The sequence below is a fragment of the Coenobita brevimanus genome, chromosome 76, assembly GCF_032717465.1.
Source record: "Coenobita brevimanus isolate Jiangsu-jjx chromosome 76, ASM3271746v2, whole genome shotgun sequence".
NCBI lineage: Eukaryota > Metazoa > Arthropoda > Malacostraca > Decapoda > Coenobitidae > Coenobita > Coenobita brevimanus.
This window is the reverse complement of record NC_137029.1, coordinates 28,444,915-28,461,575: the sequence shown is the minus strand read 5'-3', so window position 1 is coordinate 28,461,575 and position 16,661 is coordinate 28,444,915. Positions and strand designations below refer to the sequence as shown.

Below are 16,661 nucleotides of genomic sequence, written 5' to 3'. Positions count from 1 at the left end.
ACATACAGCATCTCTGTGCACTGAAAATATTTACGCAGTGTGAAAGTCAATTTGGCTGGGTACTATAATATTAAAGATTCATGACGAAGTAGGACGCGAAGGTGTGGGTGTGGGTGGTGGAGTACGTCATTCTGAAGCTAGACAATGACGAGAGAGAGAGAGAGAGAGAGAGAGCGCGTGGGTAGCGTTAAGTACGTGTGGTGTGTGGGAGGGGAAAATAGTTGAGAAATATGACTTTTTCCTCACTGGGCACGCTTTACAAGTTTGGTAAAAATCTCTCTTTAATCTCATCACATCAGTAATCTCTTCGGCAACTAAACTTCTCCGGGGCGAGCCAACAAAATCCTGCAAACTTACAACAGGCGTCGTGTTGTTGTTTTGTGGTCGGCTTCAGTCGGCTGGGCCGGCTCACCAAGTCATTAAGCTGGGTTATAACTTGACAACGCACTCCACCACGGGAATTTGTTGCCTTTTATCGTCACTATATCTTCAACTAACTTCCTTATTACCAAAGTTCTCTGTAACATTCTTTTGGTATTACAGCACTGAACACAATACGAATTTGTGCTATTTTACGGTTAATCTTACCTTCTTTATTATCAGAACGACGCTTATTGGAACATTCTCTATTAACAGGACACAACAGAATTAAGAAAAATATTACATCCTCAACGTTCTCCATTACCAATCATTATAAATAAACAGTATTCACAACTCCATACTCACATTTACCGCATCACAGCCAAACAAACTTTATCTATTGCCCGACGTCTCCAGGAGCTTCTGTCCCTGTTCAGTGACACCCTCCTCTTCCTACGACACACCATCAAAGTCCCTAACACACTCTCGCTCCTTGGTTATATTCCTAATGGCATGGAGGCTTCGTAACATCTCTTCAACTGTGATTTACTTTGCATGTTACACCCAAACATTGGCTTGTATGTTATTCAAATTGTTTTTATATCGGGGAAGTTTGCATCAGCACCACAGAAGGGGATACTGAGCTGTACTGTGCTGAATAAATCGCTAAGAAAGAGTTGTTAGGAAATCTCAAAAGCCACTAACACTACGGGCATGAATCTCTCCGTCTCTCTCTCTCTCTCTCTCTCTCTCTCTCTCTCTCTCTCTCTCTTTCCGTCAATCAAACTGCAGCACCAAACAAAGCCCACACAGCAATGCTACTCTCTGGTGGACATATTCGACGAAGATATTCTCCATCATTACACTGTCCTACACAAATACCATAAAGGGCAATACTCTGAGGTAGTATGGTTGTGTGAAGCAAGTGGAGAGGGAGGAACTGTGTGGAAGAGTTTATGTGGTGCGAGTGGGAAGGGACTGAGTGGAAGGGTATATTATGTGAGCTGTGCAGAGCGAGTGGAAAGGGTCGAGTGGAAGAGTTTATGTGAGTGGGGTGGAGCGAATGGAGAGGGACTGGGTGGAAGAGTTTATGTGAGTGTATGGGGCGAGTGGAGAGGGACTGAGTGGATGAGTTTGTGTGAGTGGAGTGGCTGGGAGGAGAGGTAGGCCAAGAAATCAACTGGAAGCCAGAGTTTCACTAAGAGGATTTATGAAAGTTAGATTGGCTGGGAGAAGAAGAGACAGGCCGAGAACCAGGTGGAAAGACATGATGGTGGGGTACAGCGGCACTGGAATGTCACAGGTTCAAAAATGAACACGAACGACGGGCGATGGGAGTTTGGCGAAAAGTGTGATGGCATTAAGATAAAAGAAGGGATACGAGTAGGTTAAGGACGAGATGGAATGACAAAGTAGTGCAGAGTATGCGGGACTGTGGAGTGCCCGGTGAGGAGGGGGTCGTTGATGAGAAGGGGCAGAAGAAGAGTGAAAGACTGGATTAGGAGGGTTTATGAGAATTAAGTGGTTGGGAGAAGCAGCGAAAGACGAAGAACCAGATAAAATGACAAGTATGTGAGGTACAGTGTAATGTCATGGAAGGAGAGGTCGTTGATGTACTGGGACAGAAAAGGAAACTGAGGGAAAGAATGATGTGAATGAGGAAGAAGTGACGAAGAGGTAGGTCTTAGGGAAGGGACTTCCATGTCTATGCCCAGTCAAATAAATAAATAGATCCATAAATAATATATACATAGAAGTAATAAATAAACAAATAAGTACTGCATAGGCATGTATAAATTCAGGATGTAAATTGAACAATATTTATAGACTGGGTTGCCTTTACTGCAGCCAAGTCTCGTTATTGCCTTTCCACTCTGCGGTGTTTCATCTGATATTCCACTTGTTTGACTAATTTCTGGCGCGGTTTCCTGCTCTAGTTCACATATCTCTCTCTCTCTCTCTCTCTCTCTCTCTCTCCTTACCCGGGCCAGGTTTTTAGTATAATGTGAATTTAATACAAACTTATGGCGTTAATGGGACTCGCCTCGTAGGGCATTATCGACACAGTTTTTCATACTCTTGGTAATTTAGATTTTCGAGGAACGGAAATTGATACAGAACTAGAGGTAAATAAGTAGGAAACGTGATTTACTATATTAAACCCCTTCACTCCAATGACGTGTATTGAGGCACACAAGTAGGCAAGAAAGGAAGGAAGACAGGCTGACAGGAAGGAAGGCTGGTAGATAAAAACGGAAGTTAGGTTGGTGCGCAGGTAAGCAGAAAAATAAAAGGGTTGACAGGCAGGTAGATAGTAAGAAAAATGTAAGCAGATAGATGGGCAGGTAGGTAAACAAAAAAGGTAGGCAGGGAGGCATGTGACCCCAATAAAGGAACATCCAGACCCTTACATGTGATATTGACCAGCCAGCCCCCCTACAATAGCCCTAGCCTACCTTACCTAGGGGGAACTGACCTGTACTAGATTGCTGTCTATGTTCAAAGGGTAGATATATTTCCAGTTCTTAATACGTGTCAAGTTCAGCACATTCCCTTTACCCCATTACCTCTTATACTCATATCCTGTTTTCTATATCCTCGTATTCTGTTTCTGTGTATATTCCAAGACAAAAGCTGAACTAACATTTCAGCTGTTCTACGTCTCACTTTCTTCTGTTGGCTAATATTGGTAACATGAGAAGCCAGGTATGTTTCTGTGCAGCACAAATGATTCTCTGATATGATGCGTCAGGGAGGAAAATGACGGACTTGCCTTGTGTGTGAAGCAGAGGCGGGGAAATAATGGGCGAACTTTTGTCATCAACTGCACCCTGTTTTCTGTGTACCTGTTCCCTGCTTTCTGTATCTCACAGTGCCTAACCTGTCACTGGCTGCGTCATTTTAAATGGATAATCCACTTATACGGTCGCACTCTGGTGGGATCAGCAGTTTTATTTTAGCACCTCTGCCACAGAGATTTTTTTTTTTTTATAATACACTATGAATTAAACTGTATGGCGTGTAGCCTATGGTGTGTGAAATTTGGGAATACCGACACAGACTGTACAAACAACACGATGAGAACACTCATGTGCCATATGCTGAAATAAGTGGGTCAGGAAGTGGGGATAGGGAACTCCTTACCCCATGAAAATACGGGCCCACTTCCACACACACACCAGCAGACTGAGCCGTCCCCGCAACACACCAGATACCGCCAGGGAAGTGTGTCAAGAGGGGGCAATATACGGACCCTTCCGAATACCCCCCCCCCCACCATCCCCAGTACAGACGACCTTCACAGTGGCCAGTAGGCTACGTCTGTTACTGTTTGCTTTCCTTTGTACTCTCTCTCTCTCTCTCTCTCTCTCTCTCAGCCTGTCAGCTTTAGAGAACAGGTAAATAAATCCAGCTATTTTTACGTATGTTTGCCCGTCTTTTACATACCATGTTTGCCCGTTAAACTGATTGCCACTCTATCTTTCCGCCATGGGGGCCCCGTCAGTCTTCACAAATTAAATCCCCCTACTGCCACCACGGGTATTTTTTATTCTTGATTTTTTCCCCGCTTGACAATCCTATCCATTAAGGCCCAGCAGTCCTCCTACATGCCAAACACCTTCACAAGTCACCACCGTCCATACTGAATACATGCCGGGGCTGTCTTATTTATAACTGGTGAGATGGTATTACTTTTTTAAAAGACGAAATTCATATATTTAAATTCTTCCCTGCCCAATCCTGTGCTCGAACTCCCGTCCTTTCGAACAGAAGATCACTTCGCTAATCACCTGACCACTAATGGTGTAAGGTACAAGTTAAAGTCACTAAGGGTAGCAAAGTTTGTGATAAATTGATGTTAGTATCGTCTGCCTGTTTAAACTCATCTACTGCAACAACGGTTTTTATATAACGTATTCCTATTAATCCCAGTACGTCATTTACGTTTTCTTCGTCGTCCATACAAATTATATTTTCAGTTTAGAGGAGACATCTGAAGATGAAGTTTTGATGAATTAATGCCTATCTCCTTTCTCACACATTAATTATCTAAACTTCTCTAAGCCCATGACAATTTTTCATGCTTTTCACGCTGCTGGTTGACGTCCCAGGTAGGTCTGAAGCCAGGTGCAGACGATTCTTAGGCAGAGACGCTACGCACCCGACCACCTGACGCACCTCAATACGTAAGAGAACACAGTATCTGCTTATTCATACACTGAACCGAAATGTTATAGACGATGACTGTCTTGGAATAATTGTCCAGTATCATGGATCCCGCAATTATTTTCTTAACTAGCTAATGTTATGGTAAAGTAAAACGACAGCCACGATGCCTGGGAAATGAAGCAGGTGTACATGTTTGTAAGTGGAATGAAAATTGAACCCAGGTTTCTCTCTCCACTGTGCTGTGTTAACCTATTCATAGCGCCCCATATTTTTTCGTCCTCCCCCTCCATCCTGTATCTCACTTTGATCTTACTTTCTGTTGCAAAGCTCCATTCATATTCCTTTATGAATACGCTAAATTCAACCTGTGTGTGTGTGTGTGTGTGTGTGTGTGTGTGTGTGTGTGTGTGTGTGTGTGTGTGTGTGTGTGTGTGTGTGTGTGTGTGTGTGTGTGTGTGTGTGTGTGTGTGTGTGTGTGTGTGTGTGTGTGTGTGTGTGTGTGTGTGTGTGTGTGTGTGTGTGTGTGTGTGTGTGTGTGTGTGTGTGTGTGTGTGTGTGTGTGTGTGTGTGTGTGTGTGTGTGTGTGTGTGTGTGTGTGTGTGTGTGTGTGTGTGTGTGTGTGTGTGTGTGTGTGTGTGTGTGTGTGTGTGTGTGTGTGTGTGTGTGTGTGTGTGTGTGTGTGTGTGTGTGTGTGTGTGTGTGTGTGTGTGTGTGTGTGTGTGTGTGTGTGTGTGTGTGTGTGTGTGTGTGTCCCAATGGTATAGATTCGAAACGCCAAATCCTATAACACGTTCAATTATACTAATTCACATTTTCAAATGTCACCACTTTGACGTTAATACCCACCTTCCATAATACTGAATACATTACAGGGCTATCATTACGGACTGGTGTAGTGATATTAGCGGTGTTTTTATGACAAGTCAGTGGGTCTTGTGGAAGGTCAGTAGAGTTTATTTTACAGAAATTCAAATAAGCAACCTTCCTTGGTACAACATGAGATAAAATTTGAGTTCTTTAAGAGAAAATCAATTCTTTAACCATTTGACCACCATTATCTCACCCTCATATCCCCCCTCCCAAAATTTTCTCCCTGTGACAACCCTGACCCCGACTGACCTGTGTGTGTAGGGGCGTGACCTGCTGTCCCTGAAGGTACCAGGTGACATCAGGGGCGGGGTTGCTGCCCACTACGGTACACACCAGCTTGGCTCTCCGTCCCGCCACCAGGGGTCTCTCCTCGGGGGATATGCTCACGTTTAGCGGCCCGCCTGGGTGAGAGGGGAGAGAACACACATCAGGCACAGGCGTGAACCATTTCCCCAGAATGCCACTGACTAAACTGCTGTTGTAAATATGGTATATACACAACATCACAACAAAATAACAATAAAGGAGTCCAACACATTACTCTTACTCCAAATTCTCATCAAAATAAAAGAATGTAAGGTATTTATCTCTTTAGGAAAAGGGAATTATTTCATTTTCTTCGTACAACCTCCAGACGATTTTATTCAGATTAAGAGGAGCTTTCGTAACTGGAGGGGCCTGATATAGTCTTAATAAATCCTTACACTACCAGGTGGGTTTCCAAAATTGAATATGATGGCCAGGAAATAGCAGGAATAAAATCAAAACGACGTCCTCTGATTAAACGGCCTTAATTCATCTACCCACACCCGAGAAAAACAAAACCTGCAGGCCTACTGTCCTTACAATTAACTTCGCGGTGGTAGGACGCGACGAGAGGCGGCGTGACATCGTTGTTGGAGGCCTGGCACGTGAACGGGTTGGTGAGGTCTTTCCTGGTGGCCGGAACCTGCAGGTCGTTGATGACTATACTGTCGCCTGCCATCGTTGAGTTGGGGTCCACCACCCGACCGTTCTGTACCCACACCACTTTAGGCGACGGGGTACCTGGGTAGAAGGAAAGACGGGTTTGTGAGGTATTGTTTAGCCTCGTACACACACACACACACACACACACACACACACACACACACACACACACACACACACACACAGAGTTACTCTAACAATATTGCCTTCCTACTCCCATAGCTAATTTTTCTCGCGCCTACGCGCCTATGAATAATACAATCATCGGGAGTGAGATTACACACAAATTCACTTTCCGGCAACACCTGTCGGACATATATATGCAAACAGGTGTACCAAGCGTTGACACACTCCAAAACATACGCCCTGCATACTAACAACTACTGATGAGAGAGATCCTAGCATTTTCCGCCATCATTAGTACAAACTGGGCTAGGTTCAGTGCAGAGATACACAGTACTGCATAATAAAGTACGATGGTATACAATGTTGGTTTATTCCTGCTACACCCAGACGATTTTAATCAACATACGAGTGAGAAAATTTGCCAAATGGAGGAGTTACATATAGCCTTAAAAAACAAATGAAGAAGGAGTTAAGCTTCACTATGATGTCGTCCTGTTCTTGCTTGTTTTCGCTATATCCAGACGATTTCATTCAATTTCTGGAGGAATGCTAATAATGAAGAGGGTAACGATGGCTGTATCTAACCCTTCTTGTTCCAAAAAGCTTTCCTAAACTTATCAAAATCGCGCGTAGTCACCAAGAATAAATATGCAGGGGATGTCCTCGGGTTGAGACCAAGCAAGGATGTTGGTATAACAACCCTATTTTATATTTCCTGTTACTATTCATAGCAATGACACACACGGAATAAGTATTGCCATTAATATCCTTACTCGTAGTCTCCTCATAATAATCAGTAGTAGCACTGGAAGCATCATCATATCCACAAGCATAAACGACGCTGATGACAATGGTGTGTGGCAAAATAACGTCCTCAATGTCAACTCCTGCGGGTTCGTGAGGTTGGGTGTCGAAGTACATGGTGAGAACCGGCAGACTACAGAATTTTTCTGGCCGACTGTACAGGACTTTTCTGGCCGACTGTACACCGCTGTATCATACTGCGCATTTTACAATTCAAATCAGGGTAAGAATATCATAACCACTCATGAACTCAGGCCACATCGCATTCCTACAACAAAAAACTTAAGGGAAGAGCAATACATTTTAAATTTAGTGTCTGACAGTTGTGATCTTGGTGTTACAAAAAGCTGAAATCCCATAAATGAACTGAGCTTCTTTAAAAACATTTAAAAAGGAAGTTAAGAAATAACAGAAAGTCTGTCCATGGAACTCAAGAAATGATCAAATTTAAAGAAGACATCCATTCTTTTCCCTAGATACGGATCTTGTGATGGATATTCTGTACAAACGCATTTTTGGAAATGCATATAGTTCTTAATACATGGATGCCTTGCACTCAAGGATCTATTAAGCTGAAATACAGCCACAGAGATCTGGACCAAAAATGCATCCCCCAACTCTGACATTGAGAGTTCAAGTGACCGGGACAAACATGAGACTTACTCAAAATTTATATATAAAAATATTTTATTTGCATTGCCATCCAGGTTAATAAAAAACATCTAATAGTGATGATATCACTAATGCACACACACACACACACACACACACACACACACACAAATGATATACATCAATGTCAGACCCAAAACAATCACACACACACACACACACACACACAACGATATACATCGATATCAGACCAAGAATAACACACACACACACACACACACGATATACATCAATGTCAGACCAAGAATAACACACGCACGCACGCACACACACACACACACACACACACACACACACACACACACACACACACACACACACACACACACACACACAGGTGGTGAACACAAGTGTGGTAAACAAATGGCAGAAGGGTAAGAAAACATGTGTGAGGGAACTAATTCATGTATGAGTCTCTCTCTCTCTCTCTCTCACACACACACACACACACACACACACACACGTGGGAAGAACAAGGTAAAGAAACCAGCAGTGCGAGGCCCTTGTTGTTTTGATGCTGCAGGGGAAGGTTAATGTATGCATGCCTCCCCTTTCACCGCTACCCCCACCTTCTCTCTCTCTCTCTCTCTCGGCCCTTCCCCTGCCCCCATGGGATTGGCAGGCGGGTCTTCATGAAGGATAGAGTTGACGGGATTTCTGGGTGCCGGGATAGGGGATATACCCAGCCGCTGATCCTGCCTAAAGAAATATATCCCAGCCCCGAAGACCATCTGTGTAGGGAAATAACTGGGAAGGGTGACTGTGTGTGAAAGTACATATATATATCTCAGGTCCGGGGAGCATTTGTGTAGGGAAATGATAGGGAAGGGTGACTGTGTGTGTGTGTGTGTGTGTGTGTGTGTGTGTGTGTGTGTGTGTGTGTGTGTGTGTGTGTGTGTGTGTGTGTGTGTGTGTGTGTGTGTGTGTGTGTGTGTGTGTGTGTGTGTGTGTGTGTGTGTGTGTGTGTGTGTGTGTGTGTGTGTGTGTGTGTGTGTGTGTGTGTGTGTGTGTGTGTGTGTGTGTGTGTGTGTGTGTGTGTGTGTGTGTGTGTGTGTGTGTGAACCCCCTACTCTTGATCTCCTGTCATCTATGAGGCTCGTTATCGCGCTATTAAGGTGTCGCCAGAAACGCTATTTAATACGCCCTAAGGATATACCGCCTCCATGCCTCATAATCCTCTCTCTCTCTCTCTCTCTCTCCGTTAATTTGTCTTATTATTTCTTTGAGTTTGTAGGCATGATGAATTTCGTCAGCATCAACGTGCATCTCCAATTACTGTTTATCTCTATCTCTCTTCTTTCCTTTGTCTACTTTTCCTCTTGTTTCGTGTTTAGCATCAGTTAATCAACATCCCTGTTCATCTCTTGATACTCTGTCTCAGTCAGTTTGTCTGTCTCTTCAGCTCCTTTCCTCTCCGTTTTTGTAATGCCTCCACTTGTCCATGTCTGATCTGTTTAAAAATTTTCTTCCCTCTCTACACTCCATTGTCGAGTCTTCCAATGACTCTCCTCGTTATTGCCAACCTCAGTCCGTTTTTTATGGCCTTCTCCTTTTCTTTCCCCTTCCCCTCGTAGCTATATACACACACATGCTCCTAAATCCCCTCCACCCTTCTCCAGCACCGCCTTCCTTCCCTTCTTCCTTCACCTCCATCATCCTTCGCAATTTCCCATCGTTTCGCCCTATATTTCCTGCATTCTCTTTCTCCATATTCTCCTTTTCTTCATACTTCCCTCCTCCGCTTTTCATTACAATGGATCTCTCTCTCTATCTCTCTCTCCCCGGTTCAGTGCTTATTGTCCTCCTTATCTAGTTACCCTTGCAATTCTTAATACTCCTTATAGCATTCCTTCCAACTTCTTTCCTTTACATAAACTGTCGATCTTCTTGCTCTTGTTCCAATCATTATCTATTCTTCTTGATACCGTAAGTTTTGTTTCTCGGTCTCTTCTTGGTTTCGCTTCCATACATCTTTTACTCATTTTTGTTGTTCATGAACGTTGTAATGACATTTTTTCCGCTTATCCCTCTAATACTCCATTTTCCAATTTCCTTGCTTATCACGTTATTTCCTTCTAATTCTCTGCATCCGGTGACGTATTTCGAAAGTTCATTCTTATTTTCAGAGGTTTCATTCCACCTCTTACATGGAATGGGTCAGTGAAAGCAACAGTACATCTCTAGTGCGAAAAGTACCTCCAAACAGGGAAAAAAATCCACTGCTATCCTGTTACTTTATTATCTCTCTTAATATTATCTTCCACTCTCTTCCCTATAAACATTCTCTCCCTCTTCCCTCATCTGTCTTCACCTGTTATCCAATATTCCTCCCTCTCTCTCAACTATTCCTTACATTGTCGTCCTCCTCCTCCTTCTCTCAAGCTGCCCTTCCACTCGCCTTCGCGTTCCTCGTTCATTCTCTCCTCCTACATCGTCTTCCTTATTGCTTCTCTCATTCAAGGTATTGCTTCCCTCCCCCATTCAAGGTATCTTTTCTCGTTCTACCCTTCTCTTTCTCCCCTGCACACATTTCATCTCCTCTCATCTACTTCTCATTCATCTTTATATCTCTTCTCTCGTTATCAATCTCTCATCAACCATTTTTCCCTCCTCTCATCTACTTCTCATTTCTCTCTCTAACTCTTCTCGTTATTATTCTTCCATCCACTATTTTCCCTCATCTTCCCCTTCCCCTCTATCTTTCCTTTCTCGCTATAATCTACCTAACTTTTACTTCCAGCAAACTATTCTCTTTATGGTTCGTATCTCTTTGTAACTTATTTAATTCTTCATCCAATGACCCCCTCAGCTCAGGGATACACTTTGTTTCGCTTTTGCTATCTTCAGACGATTATATTCAGCGTACTATAGTTTAATCGAACTGGAGTGGTTGGCTATCGTCCCATTTCATTCTTTCAATAAGAACTTAAAAACGACGTCCCCGGCCTGAAGGGGTTAACTTCAAACACCTTGCATCGTAGTTCGTCATCTCACTATTCGCCTATACTACTATTAATGTAACAGCTACTACTGCTACTACTACTACTAGCCTCTCACTCTTTTCTTCTCATTTTCCTTGACATTTATAATAAGCTTCTTGATCCGACCCGTCATCATTCACTTCCCTGCTGTTAACTCTTTCGCTACGGCTGGTGCGGTTATGTAAATTATTTAGGGTGATACCAGAAAAGTTAAAATAAACTGGAAAAATCCTAGCATTCAACGACTTCAAAAAACATCTGGAGTACCCCTTGCTCTCTAAGTACTTCTTCATCTCCTTCTTCTCGTCCTCCATCTTCCCTTACTCCTCCCCACGCTTTCCATCTTTTCTGCACTCCTACCTCTTTTTCCTCTACTTACCCATCTTTTTTCCACCTCATTCTCTTACATCTTCTGTCCCACACTGACCTCCCTCCCCAAGTCTCTCTCTCTCTCTCTCTCTCTCTCTCTCGTGTTCTTTCATCATTGCACCTACCCCTCAATCCTTTTACAATAAAACAACAGCAAAGAAGAGACACTTTACTCCTTATCCCAATCTTCCTCTCATACTTTTTCACCTCTCCTCTTCCTGCCTCTCCCTACTCTCTCACCTCTCCCTCTCATGCCTTTCCTCTTTCCCCCCACCCGTGCACTCACCTCCACTAACGCGACACACCACATCGTCCCACTCGCCCAGCTCCACCGGCTTGATACGGGGCAGCACCTGGATCTTGGAAGGCGGCACTGGCAGGGAAGAAGAAAACACAGGTACTTGAGACAGGTATCATCATCATCATCATCATCATCATCATCATCATCATCATCGTCGTCGTCGTTGTCGTCGTCATCATCGTCATCGTCGTCGTCGTCGACGCGATTGGGGAGATGGTGATAGGATGGACTGATGTTTGGTTGACATGGTGTCTGGATGGACTGCTGACAGTCTGGTTTAGTGACTGGGTAGACTGGTGACTGAGCATACTGATGATTGGATGGATTGGGCGGACTTGTGACTCGGTGGACTGGTGATTGGGTTTCCTTGTGACTGGGTGGGCTGGTGAGGTTTATTTGTGACTGGGTGGACTGGAGATTGGGTTTACTTGTGACTGAGTGGTCTTGGTAGGGTTTACTTAGACTGGGTGGACTGGAGATTGGGTCTACTTGTGACTGAGTGGACTAGTGAGGTTTACTTGTGACTGGGTGGACTGGAGATTGGGTCTACTTGTGACTGGGTGGACTAGTGAGGTTTACTTGTGACTGGGTGGACTGGTGATTGGGCTTACTTGTGACTGGGTGGACTGGTCATTGGGTTTACTTGCGACTGAGTGGACTGGTGACTGAGTGAACTGGTCATACGGTCATCTAGTAAGGTCACGTGTGTACAATATCTGCAACACCGGGATAGCCTAGCCAAGGGCCTCTACGTTCCTGACAGGGAAATAAGCAATTGGATGATGGATGGCCTGGGTTATGTAATTAAATTTTATAACGTGATAAAAATGTGAAGATGAAGATACTGCAGCCAGCAAGAACACTAAGATAAATATAATAAATCCAAACAAGATGAAGATACTGCAGCCAGCAAGAACACTAAGATAAATATAATAAATCCAAACAAGATGAAGATACTGCAGCCAGCAAGAACACTAAGATAAATATAATAAATCCAAACAAGATGAAGATACTGCAGCCAGCAAGAACACTAAGATAAATATAATAAATCCAAACAAGATGAAGATACTGCAGCCAGCAAGAACACTAAGATAAATATAATAAATCCAAACAAGATGAAGATACTGCAGCCAGCAAGAACACTAAGATAAATATAATAAATCCAAACAAGATGAAGATACTGCAGCCAGCAAGAACACTAAGATAAATATAATAAATCCAAACAAGATGAAGATACTGCAGCCAGCAAGAACACTAAGATAAATATAATAAATCCAAACAAGATGAAGATACTGCAGCCAGCAAGAACACTAAGATAAATATAATAAATCCAAACAAGATGAAGATACTGCAGCCAGCAAGAACACTAAGATAAATATAATAAATCCAAACAAGATGAAGATACTGCAGCCAGCAAGAACACTAAGATAAATATAATAAATCCAAACAAGATGAAGATACTGCAGCCAGCAAGAACACTAAGATAAATATAATAAATCCAAACAAGATGAAGATACTGCAGCCAGCAAGAACACTAAGATAAATATAATAAATCCAAACAAGATGAAGATACTGCAGCCAGCAAGAACACTAAGATAAATATAATAAATCCAAACAAGATGAAGATACTGCAGCCAGCAAGAACACTAAGATAAATATAATAAATCCAAACAAGATGAAGATACTGCAGCCAGCAAGAACACTAAGATAAATATAATAAATCCAAACACTGTCAACGCAACAATGTATAGACTGATTAAACGAAAGACATGCACAAATTTGCTTTCCCATTTGAAAACCGACTCTCTCTCTCTCTCTCTCTCTCTCTCTCTCACACACACACACACACACACACACACACACACACACACTCGTACAGTACATACTTTCTCTTATAAATTAAGTTATAAAGTTACAATTTAAAAAATTACACAAGTACTGCAAATAACTTTCCCCATTATGGTACACTACAAGGTACAAAGCACGCACGCGCGTGCGCGCACACAAATGCTGTACATACAAACATACATATATACATACCGTAAATACCTCCACTTCCACATCATGACAACCAGATAATGCATACTAATAAATAAATAAATAAAAAGATAAATAAATACATAACTGCCTTCAAAATCAAGGCACATTGTAACGAGACATTCGTCATACACATACATATTAAAACAGGCCGTAATAACTTCACCTTCAACACAACCATGTTCTTTTTATTCCACCTTTTCCAACGATTCGAAAAGTCTCTTCTCAGTTCAATTCAGTCGCTTGGTGATGGTAAAAGTAAATTTTAAAAGACGTCATCGTATCGAAGGGGTTACACTTTTCACTTCAGCTTGGTCAGACATTGTCACCATTCTATGCTGAGCCTCTCCTCAAGTGAATGCAGTCGTTTAGTTGCAACAAGAGTATATTTTAAAAGAGGTCATCGCCTGAGAGGGGTTACACCCTTTTCACTTTAACTTGGTCTAAAACTGCCATCACTCCGTGCTTAATACGGAATTATAACAACATAACTAACACAATACGACGCTGGTCACGAAGAATTGCTAAGGAAAGGATGCAGTCGTAGCAATGCCTGTTTCCCTGAATGAATACCCGAAGTAAGCTGGAAGGGGCAACAACCTGCCAAGTTAAGGCAAAAATCTATAGAAAAACACTGGTTCCCTGGACCCCCAACTGCACTGACCTATAACGGAGAGCCTGACCCAGGCCTGGCGGGAGTTTGACTTGTGATAGTCCACCCGGCACCTGTACAGCCTGGCATCCTGGGTGGAGATGTTGGTGAGGAGGAGCACAGGTGGGTGTTCGTAGGGCAGGTAGCTGGCACGACTCCCGAACACCGCCTCGTCAGACCACCGAGGCTGGATCGTACCCGCTCGCTGGTCGTAACTGCCGGTAGAGTTAAAGGAGACTTACTACTAGCACTGGTGTGAAAATCGGTGACTGAACTAATAATGGAGTGGAAATACTGGGAACATAAGAAAAAAAAATGCTCCGGCAACCGCAGGACTAGAATGCAACTCCCTGACACATTAAAACACAGAAATCAAGAATGCAACACTGCAGGATGAAAGACGCTCGTGGAGGTGGAGCACAGGCGGGTGTTCATAAAGAAAATAACTTGCACGACCCCAGAACACCGCTTTGCCCAGCATCGTACCTGTATGGTGCTCGGTTGCTGGCCGAAGCTGAGGACAGAGAAAGAGAATACTTACAAATAAAGCGGGGAAAAGGGGAGCTCTCTGGAACACTGCAGCAATGTAAAAAAAAAAAAAAAAAAAAAAAAGCAGCTATTATCGTACCGGATGCGGACTCCTTGAAATACTGTAGCACCTGAAAAAGACCCTCCAGAACACTGCAGGTTATAATAAGGACTCCTTGAAACAACGTACACTGAAAGTAAGACTGAAATACTGAATGTGTAGAGAGGTAGGATTAGTCAGGCAGGTAGTCGGCAAGCTCTCATTATCATCATGATCATGATTACAGTAATGATGATTATGATCATCATCATCATCATCTACAACGTGCCCCTCCTCCCACTTCTCTCTCCCCTCCTCCCCTTCACTTCCCCCTCCCCACCTCCCCTCCCCCCATGCCAGCCAAATAACTGACAAACTAACAACACGGCCGTGGTGGATATCAGTAACTCCCGGCCTGCACTCCAGCCTGATTCAGAATATTCAAGCACCAGCAGACGAGCCGGAAAAACGTGTCAGGTGGTCTGAATGTGGGAGGAGCCCCAGGCATAGCCCACACACACCACTTCATATAAATTCTCCCTGGAAAGGATATCCATGGAAGGGGAAGAGCAGGAGGAGGAGGAATAGGGAGGAGAGGAAAATGAAAACCAAGATGCGATGAGAGAGGGGCTCGGAGGGAGAGACGAGAGGAAGAGGAGATAATTTAGAACATACTGTAGAGGAGCTGTGGAGACGACGACGTTGATGATGGTGATGTTGAGAAGGAGGAAAACAAGAGTGAGGAGGGTGAAGGGGAGGAGACGAAACAGGAGGAATAAACAGAGGTATAGGAGTAATGGGAAACTGGAGAAGAAAAAAATACTGCACTAAAGCTGAGGATTTCGTTTGTAATTATTTTTTTTTTTTTTCAACCCGTCATCCCCGCTATGTTCTTGTTTCCTGTGGGTGAGATTTGCACAGATTATTGCGAATCCGCGCGAGCGTTTTCAAGCAAGCAAGCAAGCAAGCTCGCCCCCCCCCCCGCGCGCACACACACACACACACACACACACACACACACACACACCAAACTCTTGAGGAAACTACAGTAGATGTGCTGTACTGTACCTAAGATGTAGTGCTACACAGTTATGTGCGAACTGAACTTACTGCATGTATCGCTATACAGTTATAATCACGATTATGTACACCACTATTTTGTAAACCATCTCCTTATTTTCAACAATTCAGCAAGATCGTCAGTTCATTTTTGCTTACTATGAAAACAATGATCAATAACTTAATCTTAACTATCTCATGGTCTTAGTAACTCCAGTATTCTATTCTTGCAAAAGCCAGACGATTCTGCCCAACTGAGAATAAGTCACAGGAGTCTCGATGTGTCAATGTGAATGAAGAAGTCAACCGTAACATCATCCACGGAGAGTTCAATATCGGGTGTGGCAGTGAACTCTGGGTTGCGATGACCGTAGAGTTTTGCCACTTAGATTATATAGGAGTTAAGTAAAATTCGTTAATTGTAAGGAAAGCATTACGTATATGAGACTAATACCAGACTAACAAATTTGTAAATAAATAAGGTGTGTGTGTGTGTGTGTGTGTGTGTGTGTGTGTGTGTGTGTGTGTGTGTGTGTGTGTGGAGAGAGAGAGAGAGAGAGAGAGAGAGAGAGAGAGAGAGAGAGAGAAAGACAGACACACACACACACACACACACACACACACACACACACACACACACACACACACACACACACACACACACAAACCATTATCGAACTCAACGAATATATCAGGAGGCAGAACGTTTATATCAATGAGGGT

The 16,661-nt window shown here is 43.3% G+C and overlaps 1 protein-coding gene across 1 annotated transcript in view; it reads right to left on the bottom strand.

Moving 5' to 3' along the window:
• LOC145408205 (nephrin-like) overlaps window positions 1–16,661 on the bottom strand; it is a 180,023-nt gene that overhangs the window by 118,471 nt on the left and 44,891 nt on the right. Inside the window, exons 4-7 of the mRNA XM_080278961.1 lie at window positions 14,324–14,526; window positions 11,608–11,694; window positions 6,247–6,447; window positions 5,650–5,801 (exon numbers count right to left, since the gene is read on the bottom strand). Coding sequence (XP_080135087.1) covers window positions 5,650–5,801; window positions 6,247–6,447; window positions 11,608–11,694; window positions 14,324–14,526 — 643 coding nt within the window. The remainder of the gene's footprint in view (window positions 1–5,649; window positions 5,802–6,246; window positions 6,448–11,607; window positions 11,695–14,323; window positions 14,527–16,661) is intronic.